Source organism: Verticillium alfalfae, genomic scaffold, assembly GCF_000150825.1.
Source record: "Verticillium alfalfae VaMs.102 supercont1.1 genomic scaffold, whole genome shotgun sequence".
Lineage (NCBI taxonomy): Eukaryota > Fungi > Ascomycota > Sordariomycetes > Glomerellales > Plectosphaerellaceae > Verticillium > Verticillium alfalfae.
In genome coordinates, this window is record NW_003315038.1 from 4,239,626 (window position 1) to 4,258,513 (window position 18,888).

The 18,888-nt window shown below is 52.2% G+C and overlaps 7 protein-coding genes and 1 non-coding gene across 8 annotated transcripts in view; 2 read left to right on the forward strand and 6 right to left on the reverse strand.

Moving 5' to 3' along the window:
- Positions 1 to 374, reverse strand: part of VDBG_01286 (conserved hypothetical protein) — a gene marked incomplete at both ends in the record, with an annotated part of 1,092 nt that extends 718 nt beyond the window's left edge. The window contains one exon of the mRNA XM_003009557.1: positions 18 to 374. Coding sequence (XP_003009603.1) covers positions 18 to 374 — 357 coding nt within the window. The remainder of the gene's footprint in view (positions 1 to 17) is intronic.
- Positions 375 to 2,185: 1,811 nt separating this feature from the next.
- VDBG_01287 (conserved hypothetical protein) lies at positions 2,186 to 3,342 on the forward strand (the record flags this gene model as incomplete). The annotated part of the gene is made up of 2 exons (XM_003009558.1): positions 2,186 to 2,353; positions 2,419 to 3,342. 2 exons carry the CDS (start codon positions 2,186 to 2,188, stop codon positions 3,340 to 3,342), a joined length of 1,092 nt encoding a protein of 363 aa, XP_003009604.1.
- A 2,730-nt stretch (positions 3,343 to 6,072) lies between these two features.
- Positions 6,073 to 6,921, reverse strand: VDBG_01288 (conserved hypothetical protein; the record flags this gene model as incomplete). Its single annotated transcript, XM_003009559.1, has 2 exons — positions 6,073 to 6,450; positions 6,571 to 6,921. 2 exons carry the CDS (start codon positions 6,919 to 6,921, stop codon positions 6,073 to 6,075), a joined length of 729 nt encoding a protein of 242 aa, XP_003009605.1.
- A 438-nt stretch (positions 6,922 to 7,359) lies between these two features.
- On the reverse strand, positions 7,360 to 8,381 carry VDBG_01289 (conserved hypothetical protein; the record flags this gene model as incomplete). The annotated part of the gene is made up of 4 exons (XM_003009560.1): positions 7,360 to 7,494; positions 7,554 to 7,728; positions 7,806 to 8,232; positions 8,291 to 8,381. The coding sequence occupies 4 exons, from the start codon at positions 8,379 to 8,381 to the stop codon at positions 7,360 to 7,362; spliced, it is 828 nt and encodes a 275-aa protein (XP_003009606.1).
- A 1,103-nt stretch (positions 8,382 to 9,484) lies between these two features.
- On the reverse strand, positions 9,485 to 10,582 carry VDBG_01290 (aquaporin-2; the record flags this gene model as incomplete). The annotated part of the gene is made up of 3 exons (XM_003009561.1): positions 9,485 to 9,747; positions 9,831 to 10,131; positions 10,202 to 10,582. 3 exons carry the CDS (start codon positions 10,580 to 10,582, stop codon positions 9,485 to 9,487), a joined length of 945 nt encoding a protein of 314 aa, XP_003009607.1.
- A 2,521-nt stretch (positions 10,583 to 13,103) lies between these two features.
- VDBG_01291 (DNA replication complex GINS protein PSF2) lies at positions 13,104 to 13,915 on the forward strand (the record flags this gene model as incomplete). Its single annotated transcript, XM_003009562.1, has 2 exons — positions 13,104 to 13,217; positions 13,280 to 13,915. 2 exons carry the CDS (start codon positions 13,104 to 13,106, stop codon positions 13,913 to 13,915), a joined length of 750 nt encoding a protein of 249 aa, XP_003009608.1.
- Positions 13,916 to 15,219: 1,304 nt separating this feature from the next.
- VDBG_15025 lies at positions 15,220 to 15,291 on the reverse strand. The gene has a single exon. It is a non-coding gene; the product is annotated as a tRNA-Ala (tRNA).
- Positions 15,292 to 15,686: 395 nt separating this feature from the next.
- VDBG_01292 (conserved hypothetical protein) lies at positions 15,687 to 17,078 on the reverse strand (the record flags this gene model as incomplete). Its single annotated transcript, XM_003009563.1, has 1 exon — positions 15,687 to 17,078. One exon carries the CDS (start codon positions 17,076 to 17,078, stop codon positions 15,687 to 15,689), a length of 1,392 nt encoding a protein of 463 aa, XP_003009609.1.
- Positions 17,079 to 18,888: the final 1,810 nt, after the last annotated feature.

An 18,888-nucleotide genomic window follows, 5' to 3' on the forward strand; every position in this document is an offset into this window, starting at 1 on the left:
TCATACTTTCGCTATACGTCGACGTCGCGATACTGCGAACTCAGGAAGACATCAACACGATTCAGCTCCTTCTCAGCCCGCGCCGCAAAGGCCTTGATGCTCGCAAAGTCACTTATATCAACTAGCCAGACATTAAGCTTCGTAGGGCTATCGGGAAACGAGGCGCGGATCCAATCGGCGGCGGTATCGCCCTTGGTCTTGTCGCGACAGGCGATGATGACGCGGTCGGCATGGAGGCGTGTGAAGTGGCGGGCGGCTTCGAGGCCGAAGCCGACGTTGGCGCCGGTGATGATGATCGTACGGCCCGTTTGTAGCGTGTCTGGGACGGGCAGGTCTTTGAACTGGCTGTACGCCTCTCTGATCAATCCGGCCATTTTGGAGCGACGCGAGACGGATTGAGAGTGCAAGGAGGTGCAGTAAATCTTGATCGAAGGATGTGCAGTACGGTGAAGGTGAAGCTGCCGAGGTTGAGGCCATTATCTCATTTCAATTACGGTGATGGCGAATCACATGCATGTCATCAGCCCCAAGATAGGTAGGTAGCTAAACTCTTCTCGGAGTGTGGAAGCAACCGTCAGGCATGTAATGAGGAGTCGCTAACAACATCACTCGAGGTAAAGAAATCGCGGCCAATGAAGTGCCGAGAGGGTTCTATGGGCGTGATTATACGCGTATGATTCGTTTTCAATCGCGATCTTACTTCTATAACTTATTAGAGCTCACTTACTAGTATCTAAATATAATATCACTATATACTTCGTATACTATATTTCAAAACTGCTTTAAATTACTACTCAAGTATATTCTTAGATTTATATAATTAGATGAAGGGAATAGCTTATAGTATAGGCTATCGCTCTAATCTAGCTATAATAGCTAGAAGTAGAGCTAGGTCTTAGGGACTGGGTAGGCATTATATCAGAAATACATAATAAGCTGTAGAGCGGACCTATAGGTATAAGATGCATAAAGTAGTTTATTTTCATATATAGGCTGAATAGGCCTATATCGAGTCTTGGTTAAATATCCATGGCCGTCTACCTTACCTCAGGCTTTTTACCCAACTTGACTCGTAGTCTAAGTAACCACCCTACCGGCGACCGTCAGCCTGGGCTATGGGGCATTAGTTCTCCCGCGCTGTGCCGCACGTTTATTGCGACGTCTGAGCCCCACGAACTTGGCACCATCGGCCGTGCAATTTGCATCGCCACAGTTGGGACAGAAACCAATGACTGATTGGGCGCCAAGGATTCAGCCTTGAAGGCAAAGTCAACGACAAGTCGGGCGTGTGGCCTCATTACTGGCGAGTCTGCCATGGGCTTGTCTACGGCACAGCTAATCACACGTGGGTCATACGTGTTACCTGCCATTTCTTTTGACTCTTTTCAGTTTCCTTAATCCACAGAATGCACCACTGGTGCCTAGCATGGCTGCGATACTGCAAATGTGGAACAGTGCACCCCAGCCCTCACATTACTGTTTTGGAGCTCCTGTACGCGATCATGAGATCGTGCACAGCAAGGTCGCCTAATAGTACTGCAGAGCAATACCTCAGTGACAGGTTCGAGATGAATTCCTTGATGGCGATCGCGGACCCCTGTTCTTCTTCGAGTCACCCCTGGAACCTACCAATGCGGCCTTGCGATGTATCTGCAGCGCTTCATGCTACCATCGTGAGGCCTCTCTGCCCAGGGCCATATTGAGAGGCCTCATTAAGCAACGCCAAAGGCTTTGTCGTCGCTTTTCGTGGCTTATAAACCGGCCTTCCCCGACAATATGCCAACTACATACATCCAGGAGTTTATCAGCCTGCTTGACGTCAGAATGAGTCTTTCAACTCCCCCACTACCAGCCGGGATACCAAAGCAAAGGCTTAACCATGATCTGAACAGTGCTTGGGGCGCCATCTTGTGCTTTGATCAATTGCAGGCTATCACACCAGCCAATCCATTATGGCATCAATTCGTAACAAATCGCCTCAAGCTCGAGAAGAGGTATGACGAGCTCCTTGCTCATTTCGAAAGCAAATTTAGGTAGGATGTCTCAACCAGTCTCCTGCTAAGTCACCACTCTTGACAAGCTGACATGTGTACATAGCTCGTTCTTTAGAGGCTTCTATCCCATCGACTATCAGAATTCGAGTACACAGGCCATGAACCCAGTCTTGGCATCTAAAATAATCCTAATGCTCGGGAAATTCATCCTAGCCCAGAGTTCCAACGCTACAGTCGATGTGATTGAAGAGCACACCGTACTGAAGTTAGTCGGTTGGAACCAGAGACAGGCAAGCACTCCGCGCTGGGCTCTGCTGTCCGATTCGTACACAGCGGCCGCAAACTCACCGAGCTCAGTGGTAAGCGTCAGCTGTTGAATCGTTCCGTCACGGCGAACACATGAAATGAGCTGATGACTGTATAGGGAACGCCTGGGATCAACCCTGACAAGGGCCATCACTGCGGCTCGGACCCTTTCTTCCTGAACCCGACCAGCTCTCAAGGTGACCTTCGAGCACAGCTAGAGGACGCAAAGGAAAGCGGCTGCATTGGCATCATCGTCGAAATTGTTGATGGGCAATACAGCGGTCGCGCCTTTGACCCAGTTCTTTTGAAACGCCTTCGCCGGGTCTGCGCCGAGAAGCAACTCATTCTTGCGGCGGATGAGACTCTGACTGCAATTCGCTGTGGTGCACCCTTTGCCTTTCAGCGTGAGGAGTACGCTGACGTCGAACCTCCTGATCTGGCTTTCTTCGGTAGAGCCATGTGTGCCCATGGGATAGCGATAAATTTCGCAGCACCGTTTGTTCGTAGTCTAGGCATTGCGAGATTCCTGCAAGTCAAGGCGGTTCGTCATTGGCAAGACAAGGGTTCGAAGCCGGTCCTGACACCGGTTCTAATCCAGGCACTCGCACTCGTGGATCTCGCTGTGGCGGGTGACTTCCCACTACTGAGTCGGCAGGTTGGAAAGGCGGTTCGAGACTTCATTGTGGATGCTGCTCGGCAAAATGGGTGTGAAGAGCACCCCCAGAGCTTCATCGGGGGATTAGATAGCCTGATCTTTGTGCGAAAGGACATCGCAGGGCCCCTACTCATCATGGGCGCCAGCACTGCCGGCCCATGGATTCCCTGGGTTCGTTGGTTTCCAAGGCTCGAGGTCGACATGTCAAAGCCTGCTGTTCTTCGCTCCATCCTTGGGACTACCAGCAAAGAGACACGGCAGAATTTGGCTCGACAGATGATCGACGAAGGGTCAAAGCCAAGTTGGTGCCATTGGTGCGGCAGCAAGGCCAGCAACAAGAAAAGTAGTTGGTGCCAAACTTGCTGTGTGGGATGCCTGCGATGCTGAAGACTGCGTCGGAAGACTTTCAAGGCAACGACTGTCTGAACATGAATTATTGGGTACTCCGACAGGAGGGTTTTCAGTTGATGTCCAAAACTGTTATATTTACTGCATCAGTTCGCAACATGTGGGACTTGGTAGGTTTGCAATGACTGGCTGGCTGCTTTCTGAGGGCCAATTGAGGGTTTAATGGGCTTTATATTAGTTGAATAACGAAAGCTCAAATTGATTGACACGGCGTAGCGATACAAGTTCGCCATTCGGAAGAACCCCAAATCGCTCACATATAAATTCTAATGATCATGGGGCTCCCAACGTTTACAGGGCCCATGATCCTTTCCCGTACTTACATTACCCCGGACTCCTCAGTGATGTCACTAAATTTCAAAAAATTCAGATGACGTTATCGACCCCCAAATGTCCTGCTTCAGCACACAAATGCATTCGCGCGGCACAGGCTTTCTAGGCTGCACCAGACATTGGCCCAAGATAGGAAGTGTTGTCACTTGGATAGCTTTCACACCAAATTATCGATCTCTGTGGACTTCCCGTGCAGCTCGCTTATTGTGCCTCTTCCTGATTGGGATGCAATCGCCGTCAGTCCTGCATCTCGTGGTGGCTGGGAGCCCGGCCTGATTTTCTGAATCTGTCGTCTGACACACGGTTCGTTCACGACGCCGCAAGAAGGCTTGGGGGCCCAAAGCTCGCCTTCAGCCTCAGACAGATTTAGATCAGGCTCGACATCACAGTCGGACGTACAGAATAAGAGGATCCAGAGAAAGCAAATGAAGGGCATGACCTTTATTCACGCCCTTGCAAAGCTCACGACATCAAATTCATCGACGATTCAAACTGGCGAGTCGTCTCTCACTTAGCGTGGCTCCCCGCGAATCCAGATAATGTCTTCTGGCAATGTGGCCACAAATTTCACGGCATGGACTCCTCCACCCCTCGCTGACTTGACTTTTGGCAGTGATTGCAATCTCACGAAAGATTTCCTGCAATCATGGTTTGATCTATTTAATTATGAAGACGTCGATGATCTCCCAGGAAGCGATGGGAACACCACTTTTTGGATTCCTCAGTCTCTTCACTCTGATGTGATTGAGCGCTATTTCCGAGAAGCTTTGCCACCGAGCCTCGACGAATTCGCTCGATACGGCGAAATTCTCGAATGGGAGCGTTTGCTACGTGATCAATTTGGAGAAGAGCGCAAACAGTGGATAGATTCGATGGCTGGACCGGACTCGGACCTCTGGGAAGATAGCACACTGCCGTTTGAACCGCCCTACTTTCGCTTTGTCATTAACGAACCGAGCCGCCGGTGTCAAAAGGCCGTATGCGAGCTAAATTTTGACGATGGCCGACTCGGCGACGTCAATGGCCCTGGTGTAGGTTTTGAGCCCATCTATACGTTTGTCATGTAGCAATATTGACTCAAGATTTGACAGGTCTTCATCTTCTACATTATTCAACTTGCGGCTGGTTTCTTGTATTCGGTTATCACCTTGGTCGAAGCAGCACGATGGTGGTCTCAAACCCGCAATAAACGCAACCGAACAGCACCTGGACATACGGCCTGCAACTTAGGTTTCTTCCACCCGACTGGGAAAAGGCCAATCATGCGGCTATTATACGACTCGGTCAAAGCTTCCTATAGCGGCTTCTCTGACTCTGCGGCTGTCTTTGCATTGGTTCTGCCCGCTGCCATCTTGACACATAACTTCGCCTCGAGTACGCCAACCGTATGGACCAAAGATCTTCTGTTACAATATTGGATTCTGCTCTACTCCAATCTCGTTTGTCTGTGGCTTGTGCGTCTCGGGGCATGCATCCGCAGGCTCGAGGATACCAGACGAAATGAGGATCCTACGAAGCGAGCTCGGAAACCAACAATCTTATCAAAGTGGCTGATGTACATGTCTTTTACTGTGGGCATCGTAACGCTTGTGATCATGTTGGTTTGGTTTCACGCAAACGACGGAAAGCGACCATATAAGTTTGAAAGCTTCTGGGATGACGTTTGCAACTTCCAATACTCACTACCGGTACGAACTCTGGTCATTGCAGCCTCTATTCTAGCAGGCTATTGTTGTTTCAGAGGTTTCAGCATGGGTGCAGTTGCTTCCTGGCTAGCAAGACGCCAGAGAAAAGGAACTGGCTCTCCTATTCCGCTGATACACGGGAAACGCCGAAGGACCTTTGATGTGCACTTCGACAAACTTCGGATTCTAGCCAACATTCGACAAAGCAGCCCTACATACCGGACCTTTGCAGATGTTTTGGGAATTATGGACGTCTTATTCTTGGGCATTGGAGCTGTCGTGGCTCTCTACTTCTACGGTTCTTATCGTTCAGAACTCTTCGACATTTCAAACGTCGGAAACTTCAGAGATGGCTGGACGCTTGGACAGGTTCTCGCTATTTCTACTCTCATGCCTATTCTGATTGAGTTCCTCCACCAATTAGGTACGTATCATGTGCCAAAATGTGTGTCAACCATCTCATGCTATCTGACTGACAATTGTGGCATAGCTCAAGGATGGCGTGCAGACAGGCCGTCACGACAGACAAAGTAATCGATCTTTTGCTGTAGTTTGTAGTGGGTAGATCAATACAGTCTCTGAACGGCTTGAATTACGTGTACTTACAAAACCATTAGAGATCAAATGGCAACAAAGCTAAATTACGTAGCCACAAATCGAACAAAGAAGATATCAATCATAAACCTCGTATTCAGCTCTTCCATTCAAAGACATTCACGTCTCTTCCAGTCATAAACCGGATGCTGCTCTCAAGAATGATCCTCAAGGCTTCCATTTCTTCTTCATCTCGGGGTCCGTAGATCATCAGATACGTGTCTCCAATTCCGTACCTGTGTCTAAACCAGGTGTTCGTAGGAACAGAAAGACGATGTCTTTCTCCCCAACCCTTCTCAATCACCTGACGCGCATCGGCCGGGCTCAGGTAGAGGTGCATTGATAAGTCTTCATGGTGATGTCCAAGTTCTCCCTTTGCTATGAATGCCGCCTTCGGCAAGTCCATAGTACTTTCTTTGAAAAGATTTTGAGCCACGAAAAGGGCATCATGATGTCGTTCGTAACTCGAAGTCCGCTTCTCAAGTATCTCTGGGTTTGTGGATGCAGCATTCTCGAAAAGGTTCAAGACAGGCTATGGATGGGTATCAGCCTTTTCGTAACGGATGCTTTCGAAAGCTGTAAGCTCAGTGCTCACCGTTCTCATAGTTTCTGGGGCCCGTTGCGTGACTTGGCGGTGTGGTACCAGACCGGCAACACTGGCACGAGGCCCGCGTCTTCTCGGAAGGGACTCGATGTCCTTGTGTGCTCCATTTTTCGGGTAGTCATCGGTAAAAATTGCTCTGGCTGCACTCGAACAGAACGGGCGTACGGCAATGTTGACGATGACCCAGCCGAAGAAGTTGTTAGGTGGCCCTCCGGGTCCCAGTGCAATGTAAGCGTTGTAGTCGATAACTGCCCATGTTGTGCCGAGACTTAGCAATAGAGCAGCGACTGCTCCTGCGCCTCCAATAATCAATTGTCTCTGAGAGTCAGCACTTGAATTCATCCTCGCTTTGGATATCACTTGATGACAGTGCTCGGATGTAATGTGTGGAATGCTGGGGAAGACAGCCTTTTCATACTGACCACTCTCGTGCAAGAATGACCCCGCACTGGAGAATTGAGGCACAGTAATGTCTGTGACAATACGCGCCGTGGCGAAAGGTCCCGTCCAGAGGATCGCTCGACATTCGATTCGGTCCACCAGTGAGCGTCATAATGGCATGATCTCCCAGACTCTCGGGTAATCGGCATCTTGTTCACGGACTTTTACGCTGTGCTGCTGCCACATGGTCGGCAAGATTTGAAAGGTCAAGTCCGTGATTGAATTTCTATAGTAAACTAAAGAGCTTTGCGGTTGTTGGAACAATAAAGGCATCGCAAGGGTCCTTGTACATCCTGGGTCGTATTCGCAGTATTTGATTGGCATCACAATTTCAACCTCTTAATCAGCCAGAAAGAAAAGTTTCCTCTGATTCTTGATCATTGAGCCGAGCTGATCAGCCTCGGTTACAGATCCAGCGCGCTTCATTTCGCAGAGAAGACGGGTTCGTGTCGGCAGAGCCATAATCCCAGCCATCTGGAGTCAGGGTTAGTCTTTGATGCTCAAGGTAGTTCTCTTTCCGTTTATCAGCCTACCTTGGATGAGATCTCCGTTGTGGAGCCACGTGCCGTCAGGAAGGAAGTACCAGTCGTTCGATCGGAACTCGTCCCTAGTATTGGCACAGGTGTTGAGGGACGTCTTGCGAGTCGAGAACGTGGCGTGATAGTAGAATCCCTGATAAACCTTGGCATGGTTTCGATCCTTCGCTCCCTGGTCGAAAAGGTCGCCGTCGCTGAGTTTGTCAGCAAAGATGCTTTAAAAATCTACATCTCCTGGATTTTACTTACTTGTTCACGGTGTTCTGGATGTCGCCCCAGGAGTGGTAATCCCAACCGCTGTGCCAGCCAAGCAGCGTACCGCTCCGCTTCCAGCCGCCGGCACCGTCTCCGTTCCAGATGACAATGCTGTTCTCCCAATCGTTCTTATGGCCAGAATCCTTCTTATAGTAGATGCTGTAGGCAACGCGCCACTCATTGTCGTTGCACTGCCGAACGGTGTAATACACTGGAAACGGGTTTCCGGGAGAGTTGACGCCGTTCCAGGGTCCGGGATCGGCACAGCCGCCGTTCTGACTGCTGAAGCAGAGGTCCGAGTCAACGCCGTCCGTCTTGACGCCGTCAGTCTGGCCGGCCTCTGGGTAGCACGGCTTGCGATCCCACGAGCGACCAAAGTGATACATAGGGGCACCGGCGATGGCTGCTTCATGGCCGCTGTCTATAGATTGTTAGTTGACTGCGATCCATGTTGTATGTGTGTCGCTGGGTTGGCTCACTTTCGAAAGCACTGCCTGGGATCGCGTCATTGGCGGAAGTCAACCCAGCAATTGTGGCTAGCACGCCAGCGAGAAGGGTTTTGTGATACATGTTGGCAATTGCAATTGAGATTGATGATATGATAATTGTGATTGATGGAAATGAAGTGATGAGTCTGGAATGAGAGCAAAGTGAAGATGTTTCTGATTGTGGCAGTAATATTCTCGTTCGATCGTGCCAATTTATACTTGGGCTCTCTCGGGTCTTTACCATGGTAGAAATGTTCTGTCTGAATCTCAGTCATGATCCTTCGGCGACAAATGAAAGCTTGTTGCATTGTGTGACCCGTCATGTCGGTCCAGGTTGCGATTCCCAGAGGCACATCTTCACCAAATCAAGCTCAATGGACAGCCTGACTCAAAAATAGATGCCATGTACCTGGACGCTGACGATCACAGCCTCAGCTGCTGCAGCTGCATCCTCCACACGGCCGCTGGTGCCGCTAGCCCCCAGATCGTCCCCCGACCCCAATCCTTCACTGCAAAAAGGGAGTGTTCTCTCTGCACGACCGAGTCTCGGGCTTGCAAGAAGACGGCAAGATTTGCGCGGCAGGACTATTTTTGAACCGAATGCCGTCCCGGGGTGAATTTCGAGCTCGCCTTGATCTTCGCATGACGGTGCACTACAGCTCATGCACTCGGGATGGTAGCTTGTTCTAAGGCTTGTTCGCCCCCCAATGAGAAACGAGCTGTCGTGCATGGCCTGGGCCCCCCACCGCCCGCCTGGCTCATCGGCATCTACCTTCTCCCATGTGAATGACGAGAGCGTTCTGGAGAAGCGCGACAGCACTTGGAGGGGTCTGAGGTGTGCTGATGATGACACGGAAGTTAGTGGAGTTCCGCTTGTTTCGCATGTCATACTTCAGCTTTGCTCGCTCACATCATTGCCGCATTATCATCGTCATCATTGGAAGGCATTTGTGTCATGAAAGGAAAAAAAATGCTGGATAGTATTTCTCTACCAAATCCAACCCGAAACTCCGCGATCCTCGAATTATTACACACATAACATGTGTCTCACGCTTTGTCAAGCTCATGGCATGTCCGAACCTAACCTCGCCAACGACCCGACATGCGACGGTGTCGCCATCATACCCCGCCTGGCATGACCCTGTTTACAAACATGATATCATCATAAGCTTCGCGGCCGCACGCTTACACCTTGGGCTCCTCGGTGGTCGTGTGGTGCTGGGCGTGACGATCCTCATAGCGCTCGAGATCAGCGCCACTCGCGTCCTGACCGGGGTTGCACTCCTGGTACTGCATAGCCTTCAACAGAAGGTAGAAGCCTGAAGCCAGCAGAGATCCCATGATGGGGCCCAGCCAGTAGATCCAGTGGTAGTTGGGGAACGTGCGGGTAGCGACGGCGGGGCCAAAGGCACGAGCTGGGTTGAGAGCACCGCCAGTCCAGTAGCAGCCTTGTTACCAAAGTGTCAGTACTTCATATTCTGATCCTTCAGGATGCTGCGGGAGCCAAAAGAAGACATCTGAGGATACGTACCGACTAGTTCGGCTAGGAAGAAGGAGGCACCGATGCCAACAGGGGCCAGGAAGGTTGAGCGATGCTTCTCAACGGCCAGCATGAGAATCGTGAAGACCAGCTGGGCTGTGAGGAACATTTCAATGAAGAGGCCTTGGGCTGTGTTGGCCCCGCCTCCCAAGCTGTTGGTAACGGCCAAAGGCCCGGGTAGAAGGGCGGAGATGACACCGGCAGCACTCATACCGGCAAGGATTTGAGTGGGCATGATGAGCAGGGCGCGGGTGATGGGGAGGCCACCGCAGATGACGAGAGCAAGAGTGACCTAAGAGAGGGGTCATCGTGTAAGCATGCCGCTTTATAATGGGTCAATCTGAGCACACGAGGACACTTACCACAGGGTTAAACATGCCGCCTGTGATGCGGTAGAAGACCCAAACGTTTGCTGTTAGGGATACGCCAAAGGAGAGAGCAATGAAGATGAGCGCGGTATGGTTTGGCTCGGTGCTCGTCGACGCGGGAGTGTTGGCAAGCTGCGTGCCCGCGAACGAGAAGAAGAGGAAGAGGAAAGTTCCGACGAACTCGCCAACCACGGCGGTGACATTGTTGCGTGCTCCTGACTGTGCCTTCAAAATGGGAAGCCGGTTGGTGGTCGTACGGGTTGGTGGAGCTCCTGGAGGGGCGGCGGCTGTGGGAGAGCCAGGAGCAGCAGAGGTTTGTCTGCTCGAAAGGTGAGAGAAGAAGTGCCGCTGATCGGGAGACTCTGGGGCGCTCATGATGACGACTTGGTATTGTGACCTCTGGTTTCTGGGTGTTGATCAAATGAGAGGGAGAGCTGGTGAAAACGGAGAAGCCTCGACAACTATCAGGGGACGACGCGGTCGTGGCTTATATGGAACATGCCTCCCGCTCATTCCGCCATCACCTCCCACAGGTACCCGTCGCACGAATCGGGCCTGTACCCCTTTACTCAAGATCATGTCGGCCAGCCCGTTCAGGGTGAGCTGTCGATGGAGCTTCAAGCTCGGCTGCGAACGCCATCAGGTCGTTTGCAGCATGGCATTGGCTGCCGCTCGCCTCGGTGGACGAGCATTAGGTCGTTGTTCTGGGTGGACCTACGCACATCCTAGGCATGGCGTCGTTGGCCGACGGCTGGTAGTGGCTTTGAAACTTTGCGATCTCGGGTCCCATGTCGTTGATGTTGTGCATGGACTAGCGCGGTAGCGTCTTAGTACGTTCAGTAGCGCCGCCCTACCAGATCTGCACTCAACGGGATGACGAGGTTGAAGAGGGAGGTGATGATGATTTCGACTTAGAGTTCGTCATCCTCGGACGTAACTCAAGACGGCCGCTCTAGGTTCGCTCACGATCTGGTCTTTCAGTCTAAGGCAATATCTCCTGAGATGGAGAGGAGATACCAGTGACGACATCAACGTTGGGTCTGTGGGACAGATGGTCGCTGGCGACGGAAAACGCAGTGAGCATACCCGCCAGCAAAGCTTGAAAAGCTCGTGTGAATAATGGCCGTCGTCCTGACACGGGGTCCTCTGACACTGGTATGGTCAAACTCCTTTGGCGACTGGAGCCAGGCGTGAACCCGTCTCCCCGTTGACATGCAGGTTGACTCGCAGCCTCCACCTGGGATTGCGCCTCCGGCGACGTCAGGCCGCCTAGCTTCCTCCAATGAAAACCGCACATATTCACCTCGAGGAACAACAAGAGGAAGGGTCCGAGAGCGAAGACTGGTGCGAAAGCAATGGCGCAGCCCCTGGATGCGGCTCCGACCAGGGTTCGAATGGGGATGGCGTCCGCCAGCGAGAGACAAAGGGACCCTGCGCCGCGCTTTATTATGCGGGACAGATTCAGCTGGTGAGCATCGTTAAGTCCTAGGCTCGAATGGCTTGAAAATGGCTTGGTGTTGAAATTTTTTGGGAGCACTGGTGCATCCCCGAGGTGCTATGCTATGTGCAAGGGAGGCTTCTGGCCCTCTGCAACACGAACACGCCACATTTGCCCGCAGGCATGGAAAGCAAAGCACTCCAGGGTCGAGAGATATGCTGTTCTTTTGTCAACAACCGTAAAGCTGGGGAATGACAGCATGCCAATGGACGACCACGTACCAAAGACACCGTACAAGCACCATGTGGTCTAACACCGAAATAGCATGTACCGGACGGCGGTCTTAGGCGACGATCTTAGTGAAGCTTGACAGTTCTCGCTGTGGTCTAGACTGCGGGGAAACTTTGCTTGGCTGAGGAAATGTGGAACGTCAAGTCAAACCCTGGCCGCAAACAGCATGGCACACGGTTGTCCGAGGATCAGTTATCTTTTTCGGACCACCACATCAGCACGCAAGCTTGGGAGGTCAGCTCCCAGAAAAGTCTGCGATCGACGGCGCTTGGATGTCAAGTGAGAAGGGTGGGTCGATTTGTGGATGCTTTCAGCTGTCACGAGCCACAGGTGCGAGCATCACCTCACTTCATCGTACTCGCAGACCAAGTTCGGTACGGCTCAGCCGGGTGTCACGGCTGGTCTCGTACAATTCGAGACGGACCTGTCGGACGGATCTTGAGATGGCGGCACCAGTCGCCACTTAGTGGAAGACATCTCAAAGATAATCGGCTGAGGTCCTCGGCATAGGCGACTTTTGAGGTGTTTGGAGCTTGCAATTGCGGATCTCGCTCGGCGCCGAAAGCGGGACGACGATAGTAGTAGTCCCAGACCGTAGTAGCACCGGCACAGCCGACATCGTTGAGAGGAGAGAGGGGGGGGGGAATTTGGACGAGTAGTCGTCAACACGCGGCAACTGACATCGCGGAGGTGACCTCAGGAGTGACACCAAGGGAGGGGAGAGGGAATACGAAGAATGCAGGGCGGATGGTCGCTCGCGGCTCGTCCCTGGCCAGCGCACCAGCGAGCTTTACAAAGATCGTACCTGAACGGCCGCAAGCCCAAAAGCAGATCATGCTGATGTGAGTTGCCGACGATTGCTAGCGCACAGCATACTCGTCAGTAACATTGAGGTATAGAAGACGAAGATGGGCCAGGTGGATCGTGTGTTCGAATTCAGTCGCGGAGGGCCCCAAGAGGTATTGGGACCAAGACTCTCACGATGGCGGCGGCCATGACGCTGACTAAGACAAGCTGCCATCTTCACCGAGTCTACACCGAGCAATTCCTGACAGGTGCCTTGGAACCCCGCGGTCACCCCCCTACGACGCGATTGATGGCTGTCGCGTCGACAGCGCCTCGACCAGCTTCACGTTGTCACCCCCCCAGCACAGACGGCATTGGACAATGGCATTACCACTTCCAGCAGGCCTCGTGCCGAGCGAGGTCGCTTTCCTTTGCGAGATGGAGCTCGTCACCATTGTTCCCAGACAACGCCTCGAGAGCATGCCGCTGTTGAGTGTAGGTGCCCCTCCCTTGAACCTCACAGCGCCCTGAAGCTGATCTGGCCATGCTCTCCTCAGGGCGCGACTCCCGTTCTACGCCCACCATATCGTGCCAAGATCCCACTCTGGCTAGCCCTCCTCCTGAAGAAACAACGCCGCGCGAACATTGTGCCCCCGCCATGGCTGCATCCCGACTCCCTCCAGGCCATCCTCACCCACGAAAAGCACAAAGACCCCATAGCCTTCTCGCCGCCGCCGCCGCCGCCAACAAAGGCTGACGCGCGCGGCAACGCCCACCGCCTGACAGACACAACCACACTCTCGCCGCCCTTTCTCTCCTCCTGCACAGCCGACGCACCGTCGGGGGCCCTACCCTACCACTGGCTCGAAATGGCCGAACTGCTTCTCGCGCGTGCGAGCGACGACATACCCGCCTCCGCGCAGGTGAGGGCCCTGCTGCGCGATCTGCAAGAGGTGCGTGCCGCCAAGATGCGCAACAGCACGGCGGACCTCGAAAAGGATGTCGGCGGCGTCATGGGCCTCCGCGGCGTCGGTGCCATGGAGCTGGCGGAGAGCAGGGGGTTCATACTGGGCGTTATGGATGGCGTGCGCAAGATTGGCGCCAGCACAGAGATGACAAGGCGGGAGGAGGAAGAGGATGGAAGCCGGGCTGGCGGCGACGACGAAGACGAGGATGACGACATGTTTGGATAGCGAGGATCATGATTATACCCCACCTGTCGGCATCGAGCGCGAGCATTTATCTCGTAGGTGAGCAGGAGATTCAGTGGGATTTGGGTCCTGCCTAATTCTAATCAACAATGCAGTAACGAAATGAACTCCAAATCAGCCCTTCGCTCAAAGAGGATACCACGGCCGACCATGACACTCCGCCATCCCATGGTATGAATGACAACAATTGACAACAATTAACCATCATCACTCCCTATCGATTCCTTCCTCGACAAAACTGCCGATGCTTGACACGGGTGGAGAGTACACCATCTCCAGCGAAGGAGCGCTCACAAACATTGACTTCAGTCACGACACGCTCGCCCTCGCCGGCGGTGACCCTCGTCCGCTCCCGGGTCTTTGAGTTGCTCGTCTGTGCTTGAGCAGCGACTCCGGCTGAAGAGCCCCTGAAGGTGTGGCGCGCCTCTTGGTCAATCGCAGTGATCTGACCACATGATGACGCTCCTTGTCATTTGGAGTTTTATCATTAGGCTGCTGTGGAACTCGCAGCACCAATCTTCTGGGATGCTTGACAGCGAATGCCGTGACGGCCGAGCCTTGCTCGCTCCGGCGGATGTTTCTGGCCTGCTGCAGAACTACATTAAAGACATCGATGTCAGTTGTGTCTCTTGAGGACCTGGTAGCATCAGAACTTGCAGTCGCCTCATCAACAGGCGTCAGAGCTGGTAACCGGCTGGCTTTGGCAGGGCGAACATCTGGTTTCTGAAACGGCGAGGCTCCTCCCAAAGCAAAAAAAGCATCGGAAGGAGGATTTCCGCCCTGTCAAGCCCTGAGATGGCTTGGAGACCGGCTTCCTTCAAGGCGGAGGGGGTCGCACGACGTCCACAGTTGTGGTTGATACCTGTATGAGGAGCTCCACCGACCGGTGAAGTTTTCAGCCTTGGAAGTTTTTGTGGATGATCATCTTGGTATCGGTGACGTTGGATGCAATGGTTTGATTGGTTATGGTCAGGATCAAGTCCCTGCCTGCAGCGCCGTGGCCCCATCATAGACAGACGGAGCCCTCAGGATTACAAGAGTAGGATAAGAGAAGACAAGAACGAACAAAGGATGTCCCGATCAAGGTTCAGAAACTCTCAGCTCTGCGTTAAATTCTGTGTTGTGGCACGAAGCCTCTTGTAAGGGCCGTCACCCTGAGCACTCAACATGATTTCTGATCTTGGAATATTCGACCTGTTCTCTAAGTCTGTTCATTGTTGCACGACATCTACTGGAATAATGAAGTTGCTGAATCAACATTCAGTGAATCTGAGCGGCAAAAAAATTGGAGATGCCCGGGATTGAACCGGGGACCTTTCGCATGCGAAGCGAACAGTCTACCACTGACCTACATCCCCACTGTGTGGAAAGAGCGGGATTGCAACCTTCATGACCCAACAAACTTAGGTTGCACTCACGTACTCATCACATCACCGTGTTTGGGAGGCGTCACGCTCATCGGAGCCTTCTGTAAAGAACAAACAGACAGAATTCTGGATAAGCCCATTCATGTATCATTGTAACAAATTCATTGTATTGTCGCTTAAATCTCAACACAACTGTAAACTCGCACTTCCCTGTCGGGAAATATGCATGAGGAAGCTCAAAATTGGTGTTCCTACAGAATATCTCCACAAGCTAAGCTAACTGAAAGATTGCTGGAACTCAATATATGAGAAACAAAGTCAGAAAATATCCCTGGCAGTATGGGAAACACAGACTTCATCGTATTATGTACTCGATCAAACCGCCGCTATCCAGACACGGAGGGCACAGTATTATGTTGCCTTGGACGAAGCCATGCGTCCTGGAAAGCAGGAGGGGGCGTTTCGTCCACGTCTGTTTCATACGGCGTCCCTTCAGGTGTCTGTAGCCAATCTGGGTCTCCAGGTGGCACATCGTTGGCCGGAGGAAGGACTGTCGCCTCGCTGTCCCACTTGAACTTGAGCACTTCGCCAGCAACTACAGCTCTGAGCTCATAGCTGATGCGGTGGGAATATTTGATGTGACGTGTGGAGAATGATGCATGGACATCGCCCTGAGGATACGCCTTGCCCATCAAGCCTGTACGGCCGATACGTAGGTTGACCTTCCGGCCCACATCAATAGGGGGTCCGTCGCCGGCGCACGGAATGTAAAGTGGCCGTGTGCCGGGCCCAAAAGCCAGGCAGGACCAGACCGAGACGCGTATCGTTTTCGGACTGATCGCCGCCCACGAACTCTCGACGCCACCGCACTTGATCTCAGTCGCTGTTTGAATCTCCATGGTGAGCGCCTGGAGTTGCATCTTCTGGGGTATACCATCGATTGGGCTGTCCTTCATGACCTTTGGGTCTGGTACAAATTGCAAGCGGATCGGCATCGGGTTTGGGTTTTCCAACTGAATGACGGCCGGTGTGTCGACTTCTAAGTGACCAGCGAAGACAGGCATCTTGGAGGAACTGAAAAGTAGCTTGGCTTTATGAGAAATGGTTGATCTTGCTGCGCTAATGCCCGGAAGAAGCGAATACGAAGATATCCAACCGTACAAACGATACCTTGTAAGTTGGAAGTTTGTGACAGGAGGCCCAGGATGGTTATTCTGAATTATTATTGGTAAAGTGGCGTAGACCGTCTCAGAAGCTCCCTGTCGTTTCGACTGCAGTTCAGCTTTGATGGTGTATTCAATAAACCCTTCGTCCCGAGCACCAAACCCTGCTCGGTTCATCGTGAAAGAAGCTGGGAGAGACTGCTGATCGGTACGTTCAGGCGGTTGGTCTGCCTCGCCTTGCTCGTTAGATCCACTTATGGCTGTAGTTCGGAGAGGGATGATAAGAGAAAAAGGCCACTGGTGCCCAATCCCATCCGTCGAAGCGATAGGGGGGATGTGCAGAGGTCCCTGGAATAGCGTTTGGACATGATCTTTTTCGTCAACGAGTGTGGACCTTCCGCGATACACAGTGGCCACCCCACGGATACTCGGTGCGGCGACGACCTTTGTCTTTGCCCGCCCGAGTGTTGTAACCTTGACAATCGCTTCAGCGGAGACGATGTGAGCCTGACGATAGACGCACCCCGTCACAGTGCTACCAGGCAGAAAGCTGGTGACATTACTGTCGAGACGGATTCCCAGCATGGAGCTAACCTTCTCAATCGTTGGAGGCATGTCTGATTTCCCTTACGAGTACCGACTAGGTAGTTGGCTTGAAATCGATTTTGTAAAAAGAAGTATCGACAAATGACCCGTTGGGCATGCTTTTGTTGCCACCTGATGCTGAATAAGATCTCGTGCGACGTGTCGAGCCGCGCCGGGCTAGGAGCATGCTTCCTCGCCGGAGGGAGGCAGGTAGCGAAGATGAGTTGGCGAAATGTGAGCGCGGGAAGGATCGTATGATTCTTCGCTTTGGCAAATCTGAATTATCGGATCCACAGTGATCATCATACGGCCACCTTGGATTGAGAGACAAACATGGGCTTGGAGGGACATTCGTGTTCATGTTCATGAGCTGGGAGCTTTGCGAATGCGGGGTTCATCGTGGTTGATTGGCACTGTCACCCTCCCGCAGGTGTGCCTGCTGTGCCGCAAACCTGCATGTCTTCACGTGGCCATAATTGTGTCTTGTCGTCTGGAACACTAACAGCGCCTCGTGAGATCGAAAAACATTTTCTGGTCGTGTGGCCGTAGAATCGCCGGGAGTTCTGGTGTTTGGACGGTCACAGGCACATCATGGCACCCTATCTCAATGCTTTGGGTTTAGATACGGCCCATCACAATATCAAGGCGATCTGACGAAGGACCGGGTTTGTGAGCCTGCCTAGACAGTTATCTCATGGTCGGACTTCCAGCGCGGCATCTATCTTTTGAACTCGGTGCCCTGAACACCCACGGCTACTTCACAACAAACTGCTGCATCTTGAACTGCAGCGGTTTCGAATCTCTTTGGGCGCGTCCACCAGAAGCTCGTTATTTCGCAACATCTGTAGCCGCTGATAAATGCACAATCTCGAGGATAGGAGAGTGGTTGCAGAGTGGTTTCGCACCGAGACAGAATGCCTCCGTTGATGGTATGGAATGATCAGCATCCATCGCCTGTTGTCAGGCATCACAGTAGGACTTCACCTTGCTAACGAGCGCCTCTAACATCGTGCCTATGTCTTAAACCCCAGGTCTGCCACGGTCTGGCACGTTCAACGTCTTCAGGGAAGATTTCTTTGAGTTGAAGACAAACCAATACCCGCACGTGGGCATCAATGATTATTTGAGAAAGTTGTGTCCCAAGACTCCTCAACTTCCCAAATTATCCATGCCTATCTGATGAGTAAGCCCTTCTTCTACACAATTGCGCGGCGATAGAGGTAATAGATCCTACACAGAGCTACGACGCTGACAAATCGCTTCGCAAGACATGATGTTGTTCTCCTGCACGGTTGGAGAATTCACAAGCAGTCGGCATCTTATCAAGATGAACTTAATGTTTCGACAATAAGTAGCTAAAATGAGATAACGAGTTCCAGGCTGCATATGCGTCTCTGAATCGTAATTGTACGTTCCAAGACTTTGCGCATGAGCTCAGATGGAACATGGCGACACGTGTTCCTGTCACCGAAATAACTTATTCCTGGCTCGGTACCTTCATGCTTGACATTCATCTTTTTCCCGACCTTAAGTCAGCGGCCTGAGCACTATCTGATGCGACAGCAAAGCACTTACAAACATTGCGACAGGAGACGACCGTCCAATAAGATGGGCCGTACACATCCTCGCGTAGACGAGCTCATTTCTCGTGGCCGCCGATACCACCTCTTCTAGGATCCAGGGTTTACGACACTAACGGGATCAGGGGCACCGCCGGAGGCTTTGGAAACTTTCTCGATGACATTTTCTTCCCCTTTGGTAGAAACATGGATGCCGACACAGACTGCGGATGAATCGTTCGGCCGTTGGGTACTCGATGATTTTCACTCCTTAATTGACA